This window comes from Bombus flavifrons, chromosome 7 (genome assembly GCF_040668555.2).
Source record: "Bombus flavifrons isolate JBK064 chromosome 7, iyBomFlav1_principal, whole genome shotgun sequence".
Classification (NCBI taxonomy): domain Eukaryota; kingdom Metazoa; phylum Arthropoda; class Insecta; order Hymenoptera; family Apidae; genus Bombus; species Bombus flavifrons.
This window is the reverse complement of record NC_138448.1, coordinates 1,504,623-1,522,566: the sequence shown is the minus strand read 5'-3', so window position 1 is coordinate 1,522,566 and position 17,944 is coordinate 1,504,623. Positions and strand designations below refer to the sequence as shown.

The 17,944-nt window shown below is 42.9% G+C and overlaps 2 protein-coding genes across 5 annotated transcripts in view; one reads left to right on the top strand and one right to left on the bottom strand.

Annotated features, from left to right (window-relative positions):
• Window positions 1-2,110, bottom strand: part of GABA-B-R3 (gamma-aminobutyric acid type B receptor subunit 3) — a 33,016-nt gene extending 30,906 nt beyond the window's left edge. For 3 of the 4 annotated variants that reach the window (XM_069117076.1, XM_069117079.1, XM_069117080.1), the window contains exon 1: window positions 1,094-2,069. The gene's annotated coding sequence lies outside the window, so the exon portion shown is untranslated. Of the gene's footprint in view, window positions 1-1,093 lie in introns of all 4 variants that reach the window. The other variant, XM_069117077.1, reaches the window with a different exon arrangement.
• An 8,058-nt stretch (window positions 2,111-10,168) lies between these two features.
• On the top strand, window positions 10,169-15,619 carry LOC138181465 (uncharacterized). Its single transcript, XM_069116282.1, has 3 exons — window positions 10,169-10,855; window positions 11,675-13,372; window positions 13,478-15,619. The coding sequence occupies exons 1-3, from the start codon at window positions 10,169-10,171 to the stop codon at window positions 15,617-15,619; spliced, it is 4,527 nt and encodes a 1,508-aa protein (XP_068972383.1).
• Window positions 15,620-17,944: the final 2,325 nt, after the last annotated feature.

Here is a 17,944-nt window from a genome sequence, read left to right as displayed (position 1 = left end):
TGATCTATAACATCAAAGCGTGGACATTTCTACAATTTCCACGTTGTGGAAAGTCGACAAACATAATTGCGTGTAAATTATTATCGTATAGCAGCTCTCTAATCTCTCGGTTACAGATTCATGAAGTGGCCCCGATATGTAGGTATATTCAGGGTGACAAAGCTGTATTAAAGCATGGAATTTCACTTTCATTAAAGAATTTCAATTTAGTAAGTCTCATTATTTTTTAAACTCGTTAACGCAACCCATCACGAAACTGAGTCACAGAGTGACGAAGTGCGCCTTCGTTTAAACGCGAAATTGCACAACGGAGTAGGAAAGTTTCGACGATAATGTACGTTATCGTGAAATTGAAATGACCGAAATAACAAACGAATTTGTTAACGTACTTCAAAATTTTGATGTATTTGTTCATAGCGGATACGAGGAAAGCACTATGTTTGCGAGTCACATGCAACTTAATCAATTGCATTTATTAGAATTAATGGAGAGACACGGAGGTTCGTTGCGGCCTTAAAAGCTTCGTTTGGGCGAGTTTACTACTTGATCCGTTTACTTATTTACGGAACTTTCATGTACACTTTTACACAAATGTTCCACCATCGTTAGAGTCTGGTTGAAACAGCGACAACAAATTATTTTTCATTATCGAAGGAGATAATGTAGATTTTGGAAGTGGCATAAAACCAGAGATTAGGGGCCGCGTAAAGTTTCTTAAAGTTGCACGGAGTATCAAAGAGCCTTTCTGACCTTTATAAATACTTTTTCCGTAAAAGTACGTAGCAGCAAACCGTAAAGTTAGAATATTTTCTTAAGCAGATAAGCGAAACAATGCCGTAAATGGGGCAACTTTCAACGTAGTTTTCACAAATGGTCTGATACTTTTGAAAGTTGATATTCAGCAGGAACAATTTTTTTTATAACACCGGTATTCTCCCCTTTTTTAGGCAAATTTAATATCGTGAAAATTTACTCTGTAATCGAGATATTAACTACGGGTTTCCTATACTCGTAAAAAAAATCGCTGAAAGTTGGGACGAGAGGCTTTTACGATATTTATGTCAGATAAAAGGGATCAAAAAGTACGAATTACCGTAAAATCACGTAATATTGCTTCAAACGTCGCATTTTTCTTGGAAATGAATTTGAAGAAATCGTCCACATCGATTTTCTTCGAATATCTTTGCGTAGACGTTTCTTTCCTTTCTTTTGAACTTTATAACACTCGAACCAATCTGTTTGAATTTTCTTCGATAAACGTGTCACTTTTAAGATAATACTTGCAATAACTAATAATTGTTATACAGTTTTTGTACAGGCAGTTATCGCCGTTTGCTTCCTTTCCACCAAGTCTTTACTCGAACCGTGACCCGTAAATTGATTCTTTCATCGACATTGTTTTGTATCCTTTATCCTTCGAAAATACCTGCACTTCTCCCGAACTTTCAAACAAGTTCCCATTAGAAAGATATCTTGATTAGTCTCTTTTTTTCACCCTGTTTGCTTCTGTCATCGAGTTTTTTCTTTCATCGCAGAAGTGTACTTTGTAAATACGTTTTGCGCGTTTATTCACTGTGCGTTCTCGCGTTGCACTGTGAACCAACGATAGTTCATGATGACATTTTGTTCACGGGTAACGAGCGCCGTATAATCTGGTTACTCGCTTGCTCCGGGATATATCCGAGCATTCGGTCTTTGTGTTATTTACTTATGATCTATTACGTTTGTACGATAAAGCTGCAAACGACGACGAACTCTCTATTATAAAAAAGAAACAATGGGTTGGAGAAATACGAGGGCGTACGGACAACCAGTTGCAAGCGTAACACAAGTCATTCGTATCTTCTGTCTCTTGCTTTTGTCTGCGCTGTTTTTCGAAAATAGTCGTATCAGATATCTTCTTGACATTTGGCGGAAGAAAAGTGAAAGTGGAATGAATGCGAAAGATGCAAGACAGAATGGCGTGCAGAAGCGTATTAGAACCTAACCGTAGGCAATCCGTAGCGACGATGAGCGCAGAAGGTGTCGCGTCGGAGCAACCGCGTCGCGTGCTGGCGGTTCGCGCACTGTTGGCTCCGTGGAATTCTGCGAGCCTCGTCTCCTACAGGAGTTCTCGTGACAGCCTGTCCTGGTAATGCGCAGACGCTCGTTTCTCTTGCATTTTCCCTCGAACGGAGAGATATACTTCGTTCATCAAACGACTATTTACTCGTTGATTTCTTTCGAATTTCACTTTGCGATTCAGCCGTCTCAACGAATCCTTATTGTTTCCTTTCGTTCAAAGACCATTCTATATATCTTCCATGAGAAATGTAATTTATGAAAAGCAACGGTTACCGGAGCAGCAGCAGTGTTAGTTGCAAAAGAACACCAGGGATTCGAAACATTCTTCGCAAACTGAAATCCTTCGCCTCTAACTTATTTTTCGCCGACGTTTTCAAACTTCTCTCGGACTTGCAGGAAGAAGTTTGTGCGAGAATACTTCAACGTCACTATATGCTTCGATCGGTATAGTCACCTCAAAGTCTTTCCCTCTTAATTTTAAGGCCCTTGTAGACATTGAAACATGTTGAGATACATATATCGACACTTAGGTTTTATGATGCATGTAACAATGTATGTATTTCGGTGTCGGCGAATCGACATCAGAAGCAACGCACAATCGATGCATTAGTATAGGTGCAGGAAACAGAATTCCGTCTTAGTTGGTGAGCAAGGCCCGACTAGAACGCAGGTTTCAACGGGTAAAAGAGCGACATCGATACCGAATATAATTTATAATAGACCTTCATCATTCTATTTTATTTTTCAATCCTCGGGCGAACTTTATCCAATGAATATTAAAAACGCAAATAATTTCTACAATCACTAGATTCATTTACTCATTTCATCATTCATTTTCCTAATTAACCATCGCTGTACACATTTCTTTATAGTTTTTAAGTTTTTATTTTTTGTAATCAATCCTGTTATTGATAATAATACTGGAGTTGGAAAATAATCAAAGATTTTGAATCACGCGTTTCAACGTTCGCATCACACCAACGCTGAGAAGAATCGGTAATGTGGAGGTAAACTGAAACTGGTTTATATAGGTTTCACGTAACCCGCATATATGCATGGTAACACGTTTCAATGTATACAGGGATCTTTATAGCGGAAAGTTACATTCACGTTCAATTTGATCAACAAATCATCCGACGATTTATCGTTTTGGAAACACCGTTTGGTCTAAACGAACTTACGATTATTTCAGTCGAACGTAAAACTATGGTTGTGTTTGTTAACGAGCCATGCAGCCAAATTACTAGGCGCAAAGTAACGCGAACTAGGAGGTTTCGAAATATCTATTCGATAATGTTTTTAGCAGGCGAATCAGTGTATATCCATATGCAAATGAGGGAGCATTGATTGCTTCGAGGGAAAGTAGCTTAAATAAATTACGTTGTTCGAAAGCGCGAACGTAATTTCCAGTTGTCTCTCTGGCAATCGAACATGCAAATATGCGACAGACTTACCGAAGCATGTAACCATATTAGGAGCCAGTTATCAATGCTCCCTAACAACCTTTACCAGTTTCAATTGGTCATTTATTTTATGGTCGACTTAAAATAATTTTGTCGATGACTACGCGTTACGCGAGTCTCAACTTGAAATTTCGTCTCAAGTACGTAACGTTGCTCTTCAAACATCTTCGATGTACTCTTTTGCTCGAAAAGAAAAATAGTCTCGAACGTGTGAAATTTACTTTTCATCTTATAGATGAGTATCATCGAGTACAACGTCTTGGTAAATTTTCATTCCCACGTTTGGATTATCATTCTATAAATGCGAGATTTTTAATGTATTTCCCGATTGACAAATTAAAGCTTATTTCGGAAGGAGAGCATGATGTACTAATTCTTGTCGCAGATTTAATTCCATCGTGTTTCAAAACGCTTGATTACGCGAGATCTTAAAGAATATGGTGGCAAAACATGGATTTTATAAGGAGTTTCACGATAGCGGCACGTACGAGCAAGGGCCCTCGTGAAATTTTATGCAAATCGGTTCCGATCAAGTTATTCTATTATAAGGGAGCTACTTCACCAAGAGTTGATCTTTCAAGGTCTTGTTCCATGTTATAGGCAGTTGATCGAACAAACTCGTCCGTTTTATTTTCGTGGATTGTGCGGAGCGATTGCTTTGGGTTCACCGGAGAATGAATCGAATACAAGACAGGATGTTGGACCACCGGAGAGAGCGGTTTTGTAGTCGGTGTCGGTGAAGAATTTGCTGCTGCAATTTGTTTTGCCGTTTTATGCACATCATCTATCCATGAGAAAGACGCTCGATTCTCGCCGTTATTTAATTACCAAAAGATTAACAATGAGAACTGTCCGTACGAAACACTGCCGCGTGATTCGCACGTTCGTTTAGTTTCCTTTGCCCGACCACATAAAAGAGCGGCCCCCTCCAACTTCACGGATATGGCTCGTTAGTTTCTTAGAAGAGCAGAACGAGACGAACACAGACAAACTAAGTTGGTGAAATCTATGGCGAAATGGATTCTATTCAGAGTCAGAGCGAAGTAGTGATATCGCACGAAACCCGTTCCTTCTTTTCCTTTAATCTCTTAGGTAAGGTTGAATTTTATGCGGGGTTGTTTCTCTGTAGGGCAGAGTTTGACGCGAATTACACGTAAACGATACAGCACTGCAATGTGTGTCGGATAATACTGTTCTCTACGCAAGCTCATTGGAATGTAGTTTTTGATAATTAAATTATAATTTCTCTCAAAGATATGATGCATACATTTCAACTTCAATAATTTACTTTACTAATTAATAATACAATTGCGTGTGATATATTTTAAAGTACCGTACGACACATATAGACCTACGTCACAATTTTCACACCCATAGCGTGATAGTGTTTTTCAAATTGCTCTTCGTTTTCTATTTTGAAGCAACATTTTCAGCTTGAATATTTTAAAAAGTTATAAGGATACGGATCGGCATGTTAAAAGGAGCACGTAATAATGGTATATTTATTTTAACGAAAAGCAACAATTGATATTTGACACTGGCATATCAAAAACAAAGACTATATATTCTACCTGTATATTGTTAACACTGTTATAAAACGTTACGAGGACAAGAAAAGTGTCAAGCAAGACAAATGAAAAAGATTATTTGGTTGAAGCGATGAGCGAATGAGTCAGTAGAATGTAAGATGACATCCGCGAAAACTATAGTGGCGCATCGTACCTACGAGGTTAAATCCCTTTAAGCCCAGTACAGACGTATGACTCTTGTCGGTGTGATTACATGTTTGTTTTCGTTGTTTTTAACTGGGAAAAAAGGAAGGATATATGATCGTAGCGAGACAACAACGACAAAAACCACACGTGCGCATCGGGCCTAAGATCGGTGCGATTCCTTATATCCAATATGTTTTGCACATTTTCCTAATACGTGACGCGAATCTAGCATTTTCGTTGCATAGTGAGAAATACAATAAATTTTTCTATTTTGCCTTGTTATAATGCTGGTCAGAATACTAAAATCGATTCTATTCGTAGGAAGTTTAAATATGAAATACTATCGCGGAGAAAAATATTTCTCTTGGTTATATAGTTCTACATTTCAAATTTTCAATGACGCTGACATAATTGAATTTATCTACTGATAAAAATTCTACGATGGCAAGCTCCGTTGCGGGAAAGTCAGTACGCTTTATTAGACGATGTCGGCTGTCCTTGCTATGATCCCATGACAGAGTCAGTCTAGTCACACAATGTTTATTCGTCTTGTTGCGAGCAGCGTTGTGAAGAAAACTCAGCTGTTGGTTTTGTCTGCCATGTTAGAGGACATGCGGCAACTCTCTGGGATACAGATCAGTTTATCCGTTGAATTTTAAGATATTTCTTACGTCTATTCCGAAGTAACAGAATCGCAATTTCTCGTCACTTATTTCACACACTTTGTTAGATGCCGCGAACTGTCATTTCAATGCGATGCTATTTAACAAAACTCGACAGAATCGATCAGTAAAAAAATAATAGACAAAGGGGGAGAGTATAATAATGAGAGGGAAAGAATAAAAGACGATCCTTCCTTTAGAAAATGAAGCATCAATTAATGTAAAGACGGTATTAATAAATTTTCCTTCTTAAAACATATAATTAATTGGAAGCGTTGTAAGCGTCGTTGTAATTAATAAAGTACATGTTTTCCGCCCCTCGTTGAAATTTCATACATAGGTAGAGTATTATTGTACACAGATAGAATATTTGATACGTAGATAAAGAACACAAATATTTGGATTGTGAATAGATAATAGAAAATCGATAGTAACAGGAACTACGAACGACTAGGGAGAGCTATTGCGGAAATGCTGAATCGAATTACTTACAAGTTCCAAAGTGATTTCTGAACAGTTTGTAGGTGTAAGCTACAGTATTGCAAACCGTGTCGCACTGACCTTTCGGACATTCGACATATGTAGCTATGAAGGGAAAGCACATGCGAAGCAGCATCGATCCAGTGTCAACTTTCTTCGATTTCGATTCGGTCGTGTTCCATTCTATCGCCTTTTCACCTCGACTTTCCTTTTATCTCCATTATTTTATTTTTGTGTAAAATCACTCAGAACTTCCGGATAGAAGTAAAACGGAAGAAACGAGTAATCTTAATGAAAGCAGCTAGGGAAAATTATACTTGTTCCACTGCGGAATGTCAACAGCAGCTTACGAGATTGAATATTGTTTTTTCCTGGTAAAAAAAAAAAAAAATAAATCATGGCGACAAAATGTTGTTACGAAGAGGGAATGCTCTGCTTTCAATTAAGTCCCTTTCTAGCGTAAATCTCGTTTGCCCGACGAGGAAATTCTCGTTGGACTCATTTGCGACGACGATCGCGCTGAAGCAACATTCCGGAAAGAGACCCTCCAAGGTTGCGCTTCGAAATGCAGACGCGAGTGATCGAGAATCGACCAAGATGAAAGTGCTCTTTGTATGTGTTCAGCTTTTCAGAAACTCTTTGTACCACTTATCCATAAAAGGTACATAAAATCAATGATACATACGTGCGACCTACAACGTGCACGAAATTTCGCCATCTTTAAGTGCTGAGTGTATTTCGTAATGGGTAGTAGGAAGATACGATAAAAAATCTAGCGTATACAAGTCTAGTGTATATCTACGTATAAATATTCCTACAACGCTGCAACGATCCTCTCCGTGCATGACTTCGTGCCAACTTCGCTATAACGAGGAGGCCACAATACATTGTACATTTATGGATTACCTGCTATTTTTTGTTTTCGGAAAACTCAGTTTTTTCGGTGCGCAATCAAGCCTAAATGGCACACATTCATCATCCTCATTCGCTGTCCAATGTACTTTTGTGCTGTTTTGAAAAAGGAAATACTAGTTCGTTTCCTAATATTCTTTCGTTCCAGTAATTTCGAACGGATATTTTCTTATTAAGCATTATTTGATTAAAGATACATTGACATTGAATGAACTTTGCAATTAATATTTCATTAGAAAATGTAGTTTCAGATTCATATGATAATTTCAAGTATCTTTTCTTTACCGCGCGCATCGTTCCAACAGTTGCGGAAATCAAATCAACGAGAAGATGAATTCTTTTAAGGTAGCGCAGCGACAGATCAAAGCCGATCCCATTTTCCAATTTCTCGAGACACGTTTGATCCTCTTTATGTTTGAAGCCTGATAGAAGCGACCCATAACCGAGTTAAAAAATCGTAGCGTGTGATCGGAGTCTTTGAAATCTGATATGAATAATCATTGCTCGTAACCATCGATTTAGGTGGATTTCGTTTTAATTATTTTACGACGTATTTCGGTTTTGGAACAGATATTTCCGTAGCGCACCTTTTATGGAATTTCTCAAAGTAGAACGGATAACCAAGGCACTAGTCAGTGAAATCTACGGTGACACCGAATAATTCACTCGATTGGCCCACCTGCTATGTAAACACGATGGTTTCACGTGAAACACTCCTTGTTTTACTTTGGTTTCAGACTTTACGTATCAGTACCTACATTTTCCATGAAAACCCCGTCCATATTTATTTCGAATAGAAGCCATCTTCCTGGCGGGATGAAATGTTCTTGATTATTCCATGCTGCTATCTGGTTCTAAATTATGTCCTTCTGTTTCATAACAGGCTGACCTTTCAGATCTTCTCAGTATTATCGATTCACACGAACTTTTGAAACGACTAGTATGATCGAGGATTAGAAACAAATTATATAGAAACAGGCAATTCCCAACGCGAAAAACTTGAAATTGCGTCGTGTATTCCGAGTAAAAATTCGTACTACGTCTAATACTTGGGCAGCTTTATCGGTTGCATTCGTACGTAATTGATTCAATCGTATGAAAAAATGTGATACGACAAGAGGATGCTGAAACGCATACAATGTACAATAGAAAAGCATCGAAACTGGCCGATCAATCTCTGAACGTTTCATCTATTCCGAAAGCAATCTCTCGCGTGGTCACGTACCTGCGAATATTATACTTGTTGATCGCGTTCTTTGCTCCGATTTAATCGGGGGACGGGGGTGTAAATTTGTTGCCTATCAAACATAGCGTGAATATAGAGCCTGCTAGATGTAGATAGCGGCAGATAGTGGTGTACATGGTTTGCTTACGCCTAACACCGAAACAGTATTGTAGCGACAAGAATACTTCCTCTGAAGCAACCTAAGGATTTCTGATAACGAAGACCATCCTCGGAAAATGTATTTGTTTTGTTCTCTTTTTCGTTCAATTCTTCGGACAATACAGACTCAGAAATTGAACGATCGCTTTAATTTATTCCATTTGCGAGTTGATCTGCACCTAACTCGAACTAGCGTTGTATCGATAGAAATTTTAAGTTTAATCATACACTGCCGGAATCACGAGAGGAGAAATGTGATTAAGGGAAGGAAAACTAAAGCAGAAATTTAATGCCCCAACAGAGTGATCTATGATCCATGTTACGCCGGGCGACACTCTACCTAGACCAGGCCACACACCGCGGGCAAGATGGTAACCAGATGTCCGCTCGTCCTTACTGCGTACCCTCAATATTCTCAAGTACCCTCCATAAATCTCAGCAATTTCCTAGTCGAGGTCCTTCGGACCTAACAAACATTCTTTCGTTGCATTGTCTCCTAAAGTTTATTGCCCACCACGGGTTGACACGGGAAAGTTTCTGTTTCTCACGTATGAGGCCTCCCACCAACGACTTTATCTTGAGGGCGGTGAGCATCCTTCCTCACCCACCACCATAGCAAATAACCAATTAACAACGAAGCCTATTTCCCTCACTCTATTAGTCAAAATCGTCACCAACAAATCCGATGATCCCGTGCGCTAGACACACCCATCCTTAGTTTTCCTCCGTCACAGCTTCATCGTCGAAGCTCACTCTTTTTCTCTTCTTCAAACCGTCAACATCTTGTAACCGGGTTTTACACCGCAGATCAATCAACTATTAACTTGTACATTCGCATCAGTGTAATCATTTCTTTACGAAGTTGTTGAAATAAATATAAAGTTATACCTGTTGAATCAGTGTAACTACTCAATTAACCACCCCTATTATCCTAAACGAAATAGGGGATCGATCATTTCGTGGCGTCGATTATCTAATCGTAACGGGAATTTACGACTCCCGTTGACGTGCTTATTCGCGATCGCGTCTCTCCGCGAGTGATCGAACATTTTGGTCCTTCGAGCCGGATCACGTGTCTGTGAAAAGTGCACGCCAGTGACACCCACTACCATACAGTGCCACGTGAATCCAACATAACCAGCAGCGGAAGCGTTACCACTCCAGCGAAGTCAGTAACGCCAAGGGCCGTCACCTTTGAAGAGGCATAATTCGGTGGTTGAAACGTAACCAGGCAGCCTCCCGCCGCAACTGGACAATCGTCAACATAACGATATCCAACAACTTCGTTCTCACTACAAAACGCGTCACTTTAGAGAAGGATCACCTTCCTCACGAAACGTACGCCACAATACTTCGCTACACAGTGACGAGCGATTACCGCAGCCGGAACAACTCCGCATCGGGAATCCCAGATCGCAACATCACAAGTATCACCTTCGTCAACAGAAGTAAGTTCTAACCATTTCAGTCTCTATCATATAATAAATAATGGCAACCGGAAATGAACTTGCCGCCTTGCGCCGACGCCGAGGCCAGTGTATCAGTCACTTTACAAGCTTATCAAAAGAGCTGGACGGAATCGAACAATCCAGCTGTCCGCAAGAGCACGAGTTAATCCAAATTAAAAATCGTCTGGAAACATATGAGACGGAATTCCGCGCCATTCAAAACGAGATTACAAGTATAGATGAAGAAGAGATCGCGCGCGGCCTTGAAATAGCAGACGAGTACGAAAGATTAGAGCTCCGAGTAATTCATCAATTAAACAATCTACGACTAGTTACGCCGTCGCAATCGACAAACGGCGAATCAGCCGCTGTTCGCGAGGCTGCATCAATTAAATCACCGGAGATTCATGTGCCTATTTTCGACGGTACCGTCGAGAATTGGCATTCATTTTACGACTCCTTCTTGTCCATCATAGATCGAAACGAGCGACTTACACCCGTGCAAAAGTTTCATTATCTCCAATCCTCCCTGACCGGAAAGGCCGCGCGAAGCATACAATCGCTAGACATCACAGAATTAAACTATTCAATCGCTATCGACATTCTTAAAGAAAAATTCGACTGCCACCGTCAAGTCTGCATGCGCCACTGGGACTTGATTTTTGACTATCCGAAAATAACTAAAGAAACACCCGAAGCCATAGATGATTTTCTCGAGACGGTCAAGGTAAACCTCCAAGCCTTAAAGAAACTCGGCGAACCAGTCGCATCAAACGTCGTTCTTCTCAAAATATTCACATTGAAACTACCCGCAGCCATCATACGCAAATGGCACCGCACATTGCCAGACAAGAAAATGCCGTCCTACACGCACTTGGTAGAATTTCTGAAAACGCGTACGAACGGTGACAGAACAAATTCAGCATCAACCGTGATAAAACGGGGGTCCGATCGACATAACCGTCAGCAACCGAACGCCCCGCGAGTTCACGCATTCGCGACTACACATAAGCCGTCGATGTGTCCGAATTGCCGAGGACCACACGCAATATAGAATTGTGAAACCTTCAAGGCGCAGTCGCCCAAGGAACGTCTTGAAACGGCCAAAAGGACGTCGCTCTGTACCAATTGTCTAGGCAAGGGTCACACCCTTACTCAATGTTCCGCCGGTTCATGTCGCATCTGCAGACAGCGACACCATACATATCTGCACCGAGACCATGATCATCGCAAAATCCGAACACGTGTAGACCGAACATCGAGCGGTCGATCGTCGAGCGGTCGATCGTCGAACGGTCGATCGTCGAGCGGTCGATCGTCGAGCAGCCGGGCATCCAACGGTCGATCCTCGCCCAGTTCACCGACCCCGCGTTCGTCACATCGTTCGAGACGCGCATCTACGTCTCCCCGAACGTCCCCCCGAACATCTCCCCGAACATCTCCGCGAACATCTCCGAAACGCGAATCTCGGCTATCGCGAACGACGGGATCGGGACCAAATATATCACCCGGTTCTAAACAACAAAAAAAGCAATGACTTCATCAGACGACTTTGCTAGGGACCGAACCACAGAAAACAGACTCATTGACCTCGCTTCCCTCCGAACCATTGCAGCACGATTTGTTAGTCACAGCGCAGGTCAACATCTTGAATAATAAAATTCAACCATTCCGTTATCGGGCTTTGCTAGACACCGGTTCTAGCATGAACTTTATTACAGAAAAGCTCGCTAATTCGTTAAAACTCAATCAACGGAAATGTTCGGTCCCAATCGGAACACTCAACACGTTATCGACGACCTCAAAACGCTACATCACGGCCACGATCACCTCCATTGACGGTAGATACGAACGCACCTTGACGTTCCTAATCATACCGACAATATCGTCTTGGATCCCAGATCAACCCATAGATCGCTCAACGATACAGATACCTCGGAATCTCCAACTAGCCGATCCAAGATTCCACATACCCGCTCCGATCGAAATATTGTTGAGCGCCGGGCCAACACTAGCATTACTCTGTGTCGGCCAGCTTGATATCAGTCAAGCAAACGAACCCGACTTGCGTCTGCAAAAAACGCAATTCGGATGGGTCATCGGGGGGAGCCCAACCTCGCAATCACCAGCACACGCATTTCACGCCTCCACGACGGCTTTACAGGCGGATCTCGCCCGGTTCTGGGAAATCGACGAAGGACCTCCCACTGTACACACTTCGGAAGTGGAACGACAGTGCGAGGAACACTTCCGAAACCACGTTCAGCGCAACAACGAAGGGCGATACATTGTCGCTCTCCCGTTTAACGAAACAACCCCTTCGCTTGGATCCTCTAAAGCCATGGCGATGAAGCGACTCACCTCCCTATGCCGTCGGTTCCAACGGGACAAACAATTTGAAGCCGACTATCACGCCGTCATACAAGAGTACCTAGAATTAGGACACATGACTAAGATCACCACGGACCACTACACGGACGATGGATATTTTCTGACACATCACGGCGTGATCAAAGAGTCCAGCCAAACTACGAAACTCCGAGTTGTGTTTGACGGATCTGCACCAACCACCACCGGAGTTTCATTGAACGACGTACTTCATACGGGACCGAAATTACAAGACGATTTATTTTTCATTCTTCTAAGATTTCGCTCTCATCAATACGTCATTACAGGAGATGTTGAAAAAATGTACCGACAATTTCTTGTGCGTCCAGAAGATCGGAAATTCCAACAAATTTTGTGGCGCAACTCTGATGGAAGGGTTGACACTTATCAACTCAACACAGTGACATTCGGGCTGTCAGCGGCCCCTTATCTAGCCATTCGGTGCCTCAGACAACTGGCGGACGACGAGGGACATCGGTACCCTCGAGCGGCGACAGTCTTAAGGCGAGACTTCTACGTCGACGATCTTCTCACGGGAGTTGATACAAGGGGCGAGGCACGATCATTGAGAACAGAGCTCACAGAATTGCTCAAACTAGCCGGCTTAAACATTCGAAAATGGGCATCGAACGACCGGGAACTGCTACGAGGACTTTCCGAGCAGGACATAAACGATAAGCTGCTGCTAGGCGAATCGCAAACGTTCAAAACTCTGGGTGTTATCTGGAATTCCTTTGACGATTCGATCCTGTATTCCGTCAAAATCAACCCTACCGCCTCTCGAGTCACGAAAAGAACAATCAGCTCCGAAATCGCCAAGATCTACGACCCTCTTGGATTACTGGCACCAGTGATCGTTCGAGCTAAGATGCTGCTCCAAAGACTTTGGACATTAAAAATTGACTGAGACGAATCCCTACCGGCCGACTTACATACAGAGTGGAACAAATTTTATACACAGCTACCATTGTTAAACAACGTAAGGTTCCCACGTAAAACCATAATCAAGGCCGCAGCGGAAATTGAGTTACACGGGTTCTGTGACGCCAGCGAAAGGGCGTATGGAGCATGCATTTACCTTCGCACCATCACTCCGGATGGTCATGTCTGGACACGACTTCTCACTGCAAAGTCAAAGGTGGCTCCGCTCAAGTCACAAACCATTCCAAGGCTGGAACTGAGTGGAGCACTTCTTCTCACATCACTGGCCACCACAGTCCTTCAAGCTTTACCAAGCAACATTTCTAGGACTGTTTATTGGACTGACTCCACAACCGTTCTGCATTGGATTAATACATCACCCCATACGCTGAAAACCTTTGTCGCTAATCGAGTGACTGAAATTCAACAGAAGACTCACACCTCAGATTGGCGTCACATTCCCACTACCGACAACCCTGCAGATCTCATATCTCGAGGCCAATCGCCCGAAGACTTCCTACGACCAACCATTTGGCAACATGGACCGGTATGGCTCCAACATCCTGAAGAATACTGGCCGACGTGGAACCCAGTACCATTGACCGAAATTCCGGAGCAGAAGAAGGCAACCTGTCTGTCCGTGACTCCGGCTGACCACAGTTTACTGGAGCGATTTTCGTCTTGGCCCAAGCTGATGAGAATTACCGCTCGTTGTCTTAGATGGCGACAGAAACAGGATCGACGGGGACCTCTAACCACGCATGATTTAACCAATGCGCATAACAAATTGATCAAACTACTACAGTTCTGTTATTTTTCAGATGAAATCCATATTCTCCGAACAGACCGAAATTCTGCAATGAAGGGGAAATTACGACGACTCAACCCGTTTCTGGACAAGGACGGGATATTGCGAGTCGGAGGTCGACTCGGTCACTCACCAATGCCCTTCAGTCAGAAGCATCCAATCATTCTACCGAAGTCCTCAGTTACAGCGCACATAATCGAGCATGAACACCTCCTGAATCTCCACTCCGGAACTCAAGCCACCTTATATGCTCTAAGAAGAACTTATTGGCCTATCGACGGCCGTAGTCAAGTTTGGAGCACGCTGAAGAAGTGCGTCCGTTGCTGCCGAGCTAACCCACCTCCAGTGGACTACGTGATGGGTGACCTTCCAGCTGCACGGATAACGGAATCTCGGCCATTTACCAACGTCGGAATCGACTATTGCGGACCTTTCTACATCAAAGAACGAAAGGATCGCAACCGACGTAAAATCAAGACATATGTAGCAATCTTCGTATGTCTGGCAGTTAAAGCAGTCCACATCGAGCTGGTCAGCGACCTCACTAGCGAGGCCTTCATTGCTGCTCTGCGAAGATTCATCGCTCGCCGAGGATTCTGCGCAACAATTTACTCCGACAACGGTACCAACTTCGTTGGCGCCAACAACGAACTACGAGAGCTTCGAAACCTCCTGCAGGCCGACGATCATAAGGTAAAGGTTCAGTCCTTTTTGGCCGACCGACGGATCGAATGGCGCTTCATTCCTCCCAACTCACCTCACTTCGGCGGGTTGTGGGAGGCTGCAGTGAAATCCTTCAAACGACATCTCAGACGTGTCGCAGGTAACGAGCTCTTAACCTTCGAAAATTTCAACACACTAATCATTGAAATCGAGTCCATCCTGAACTCCCGTCCGCTGACTCCAATTTCATCCGACCCAAACGATCTCCTTGTCCTTACCCCCGGTCACTTCCTCATCGGAGATTCATTAACCAGCATTCGAGAACGAGATTTCAGGGACACACCAACCAATCGTCTCTCCAGCTGGCAACATATTCAAAAACTCAAGCAGCATTTCTGGCGCCGCTGGCATCGGGAGTATCTGAACGAACTGAGCATCCGAAACAAATGGAACAAGGGCAATCACGACATACGAGAAGGCACCATCGTCATTCTCAGAGAAGATAACGTTCCACCGATGCACTGGCCCTTGGGCCGTGTAGTCAAGATCCATCCCAGAGCCGATGGTATCATTCGAACAGCGACGGTGCAGACATCATCGAGCCTCCTGGATCGCGGCGTCAAAAGACTGGTCCCCCTGCCATGTCAATCAGCCCGAGTCGAGTCCGGACAATCACCGACATCGAAGGAGGTGGATCACACACCCACCTGACCCACATCTAAGGTTGATCGGTGCCCTCTCAACGGGGGGAGGATGTTACGCCGGGCGACACTCTACCTAGACCAGGCCACACACCGCGGGCAAGATGGTAACCAGATGTCCGCTCGTCCTTACTGCGTACCCTCAATATTCTCAAGTACCCTCCATAAATCTCAGCAATTTCCTAGTCGAGGTCCTTCGAACCTAACAAACATTCTTTCGCTGCATTGTCTCCTAAAGTTTATTGCCCACCACGGGTTGACACGGGAAAGTTTCTGTTTCTCACGTATGAGGCCTCCCACCAACGACTTTATCTTGAGGGCGGTGAGCGTCCTTCCTCACCCACCACCATAGCAAATAACCAATTAACAACGAAGCCTATTTCCCTCACTCTATTAGCCAAAATCGTCACCAACAAATCCGATGATCCCGTGCGCTGGACACACCCATCCTTAGTTTTCCTCCGTCACAGCTTCATCGTCGAAGCTCACTCTTTTTCTCTTCTTCAAACCGTCAACATCTTGTAACCTGGTTTTTCACCGCAGATCAATCAACTATTAACTTGTACATTCGCATCAGTGTAATCATTTCTTTACGAAGTTGTTGAAATAAATATAAAGTTATACCTGTTGAATCAGTGTAACTACTCAATTAACCACCCCTATTATCCTAAACGAAATAGGGGATCGATCATTTCGTGGCGTCGATTATCTAATCGTAACGGGAATTTACGACTCCTGTTGACGTGCTTATTCGCGATCGCGTCTCTCCGCGAGTGATCGAACAATCCATATTCGCCCATTTGTCGATCTGATTACAGATACGTGCCTTTTCACAACTTTGTTTTCATATTAAGTTCTGCAAGATTTCAAACTGCTATCCATCGCTTACACAAGTCACATTAGAAAGTTTTTAATGGATTCGATCGATCTTCGCATTTCGTCAGCGAACTCCATGAGCAAGTAAAAAGAAGTTTGACGGGAGAAGAAAATTGAGACAAGTTGTACCGTAAGTGAGTTTGGTGGATTTAATTAGACCTTACTTTATTTTAAGGAATGACTCGAACAATTTATTATAGTTCCGAGAGTCTTGCATTTAACCAACTTGCCGGCGATTGAACGAAAAATTGAGAGAGTGGAAAACATCGGCTTCTTCTACTAAGTTACGAACAATTATGGCTGACAAATTTAATTACGGAAAATTTACGTTCTTTAAGGGGAGGATAGATTTCAAAATCTCGAGGAAAGTTTGCGGAGTTGCTGAGTTCTCCGAGACAAACGATCCGACGACCTACCAAACGTTAAAACCCGCGCGTCTGAAAAAAAAAAGGAAAATAGGTGAAGAACAGAACGAAGGGCACGACTGGGTGGCAGTCCTACCGTATGGTTAGCCCGATGTCATAAAAGAAAAGGAAAGAGAATGAAAGCTACCTGGAGTTACAAGAAAGAACGGACACTCGAGCTTTGAGCTGACGTCGCTTTACGTGCCGACATAATGGCCCTTGTCTTCACCACAGTTCCGAGTTCTATTCAAGCTTAAAGCGTCTCACTCACCTCTGTGCAACAGCGACGCGATTCTTAAATCTACTTAACAAACCTAGTTTCTTTTCCACCCTTTTCTTTTCCATACCCTTTCCATTTGCTTCTCGCGTTTCTTCTCGATTTCTATTGTGCTCGAGTTTTCCAATCTTCGATTCGTCCTCGACGCGCGTCACTAAGAATAAACGCAACACAGGATTCTCTGCTTTCCGTGACTCTGGAATCCGATCGAATCTATTCATTCAGATACACGCACGAGGAATATACCCTAAGGAAGATTAATGATTGAGAATAGACGGTACGCGTTCAAGTATTCGCGCCTAAATCGCCTTTGTTCTCCTAACTACCCTGTTTGTGCTCGTTAAACCGATTTGTTAGTCCGCCCGTAAACAATAGGGAACCGCGTTATGGTTACGACAATATGATGCAAATATGAAACTACAACGTCATTGTTGGTCGATTATCGAATCTGACCGCGTGTTAAATGTACGGTGTTAGATGAAATTAAATTTACATGTTATACATATAAATTAGATCGGGTTACGACTCTTAAAACGTTAATCTGACATGTTGAATCGATCGAACGTATGTTTCTTCGTTGTAGGAAGCGGCCAAGATTGATAATCCATATTTCACGTAATATCCAATCAAAGCCTCATACCCTCGAGCGGTTTCCGTTAAAGCTTCATTAAGGGAGCCTTTCGACTTTCGTTCAATTTTAATCCGCTTACGAGCACGCGTAGGGAGAATCGTACGTACGCGATCACTGAAACGTGACGGCAATTGGATTCCAAGACTT

Bases quoted from the DNA above. Each gene is read 5' to 3' on its own strand.
- LOC138181465 (XM_069116282.1), top strand. From the start codon at position 10,169: ATGGCAACCGGAAATGAACTTGCCGCCTTGCGCCGACGCCGAGGCCAG. The intron at 10,856-11,674 runs GTAAACCTCCAA...TGACTTCATCAG, and splicing joins ATTTTCTCGAGACGGTCAAG to ACGACTTTGCTAGGGACCGA. The intron at 13,373-13,477 runs GTTCGAGCTAAG...TTTTATACACAG, and splicing joins GATTACTGGCACCAGTGATC to CTACCATTGTTAAACAACGT.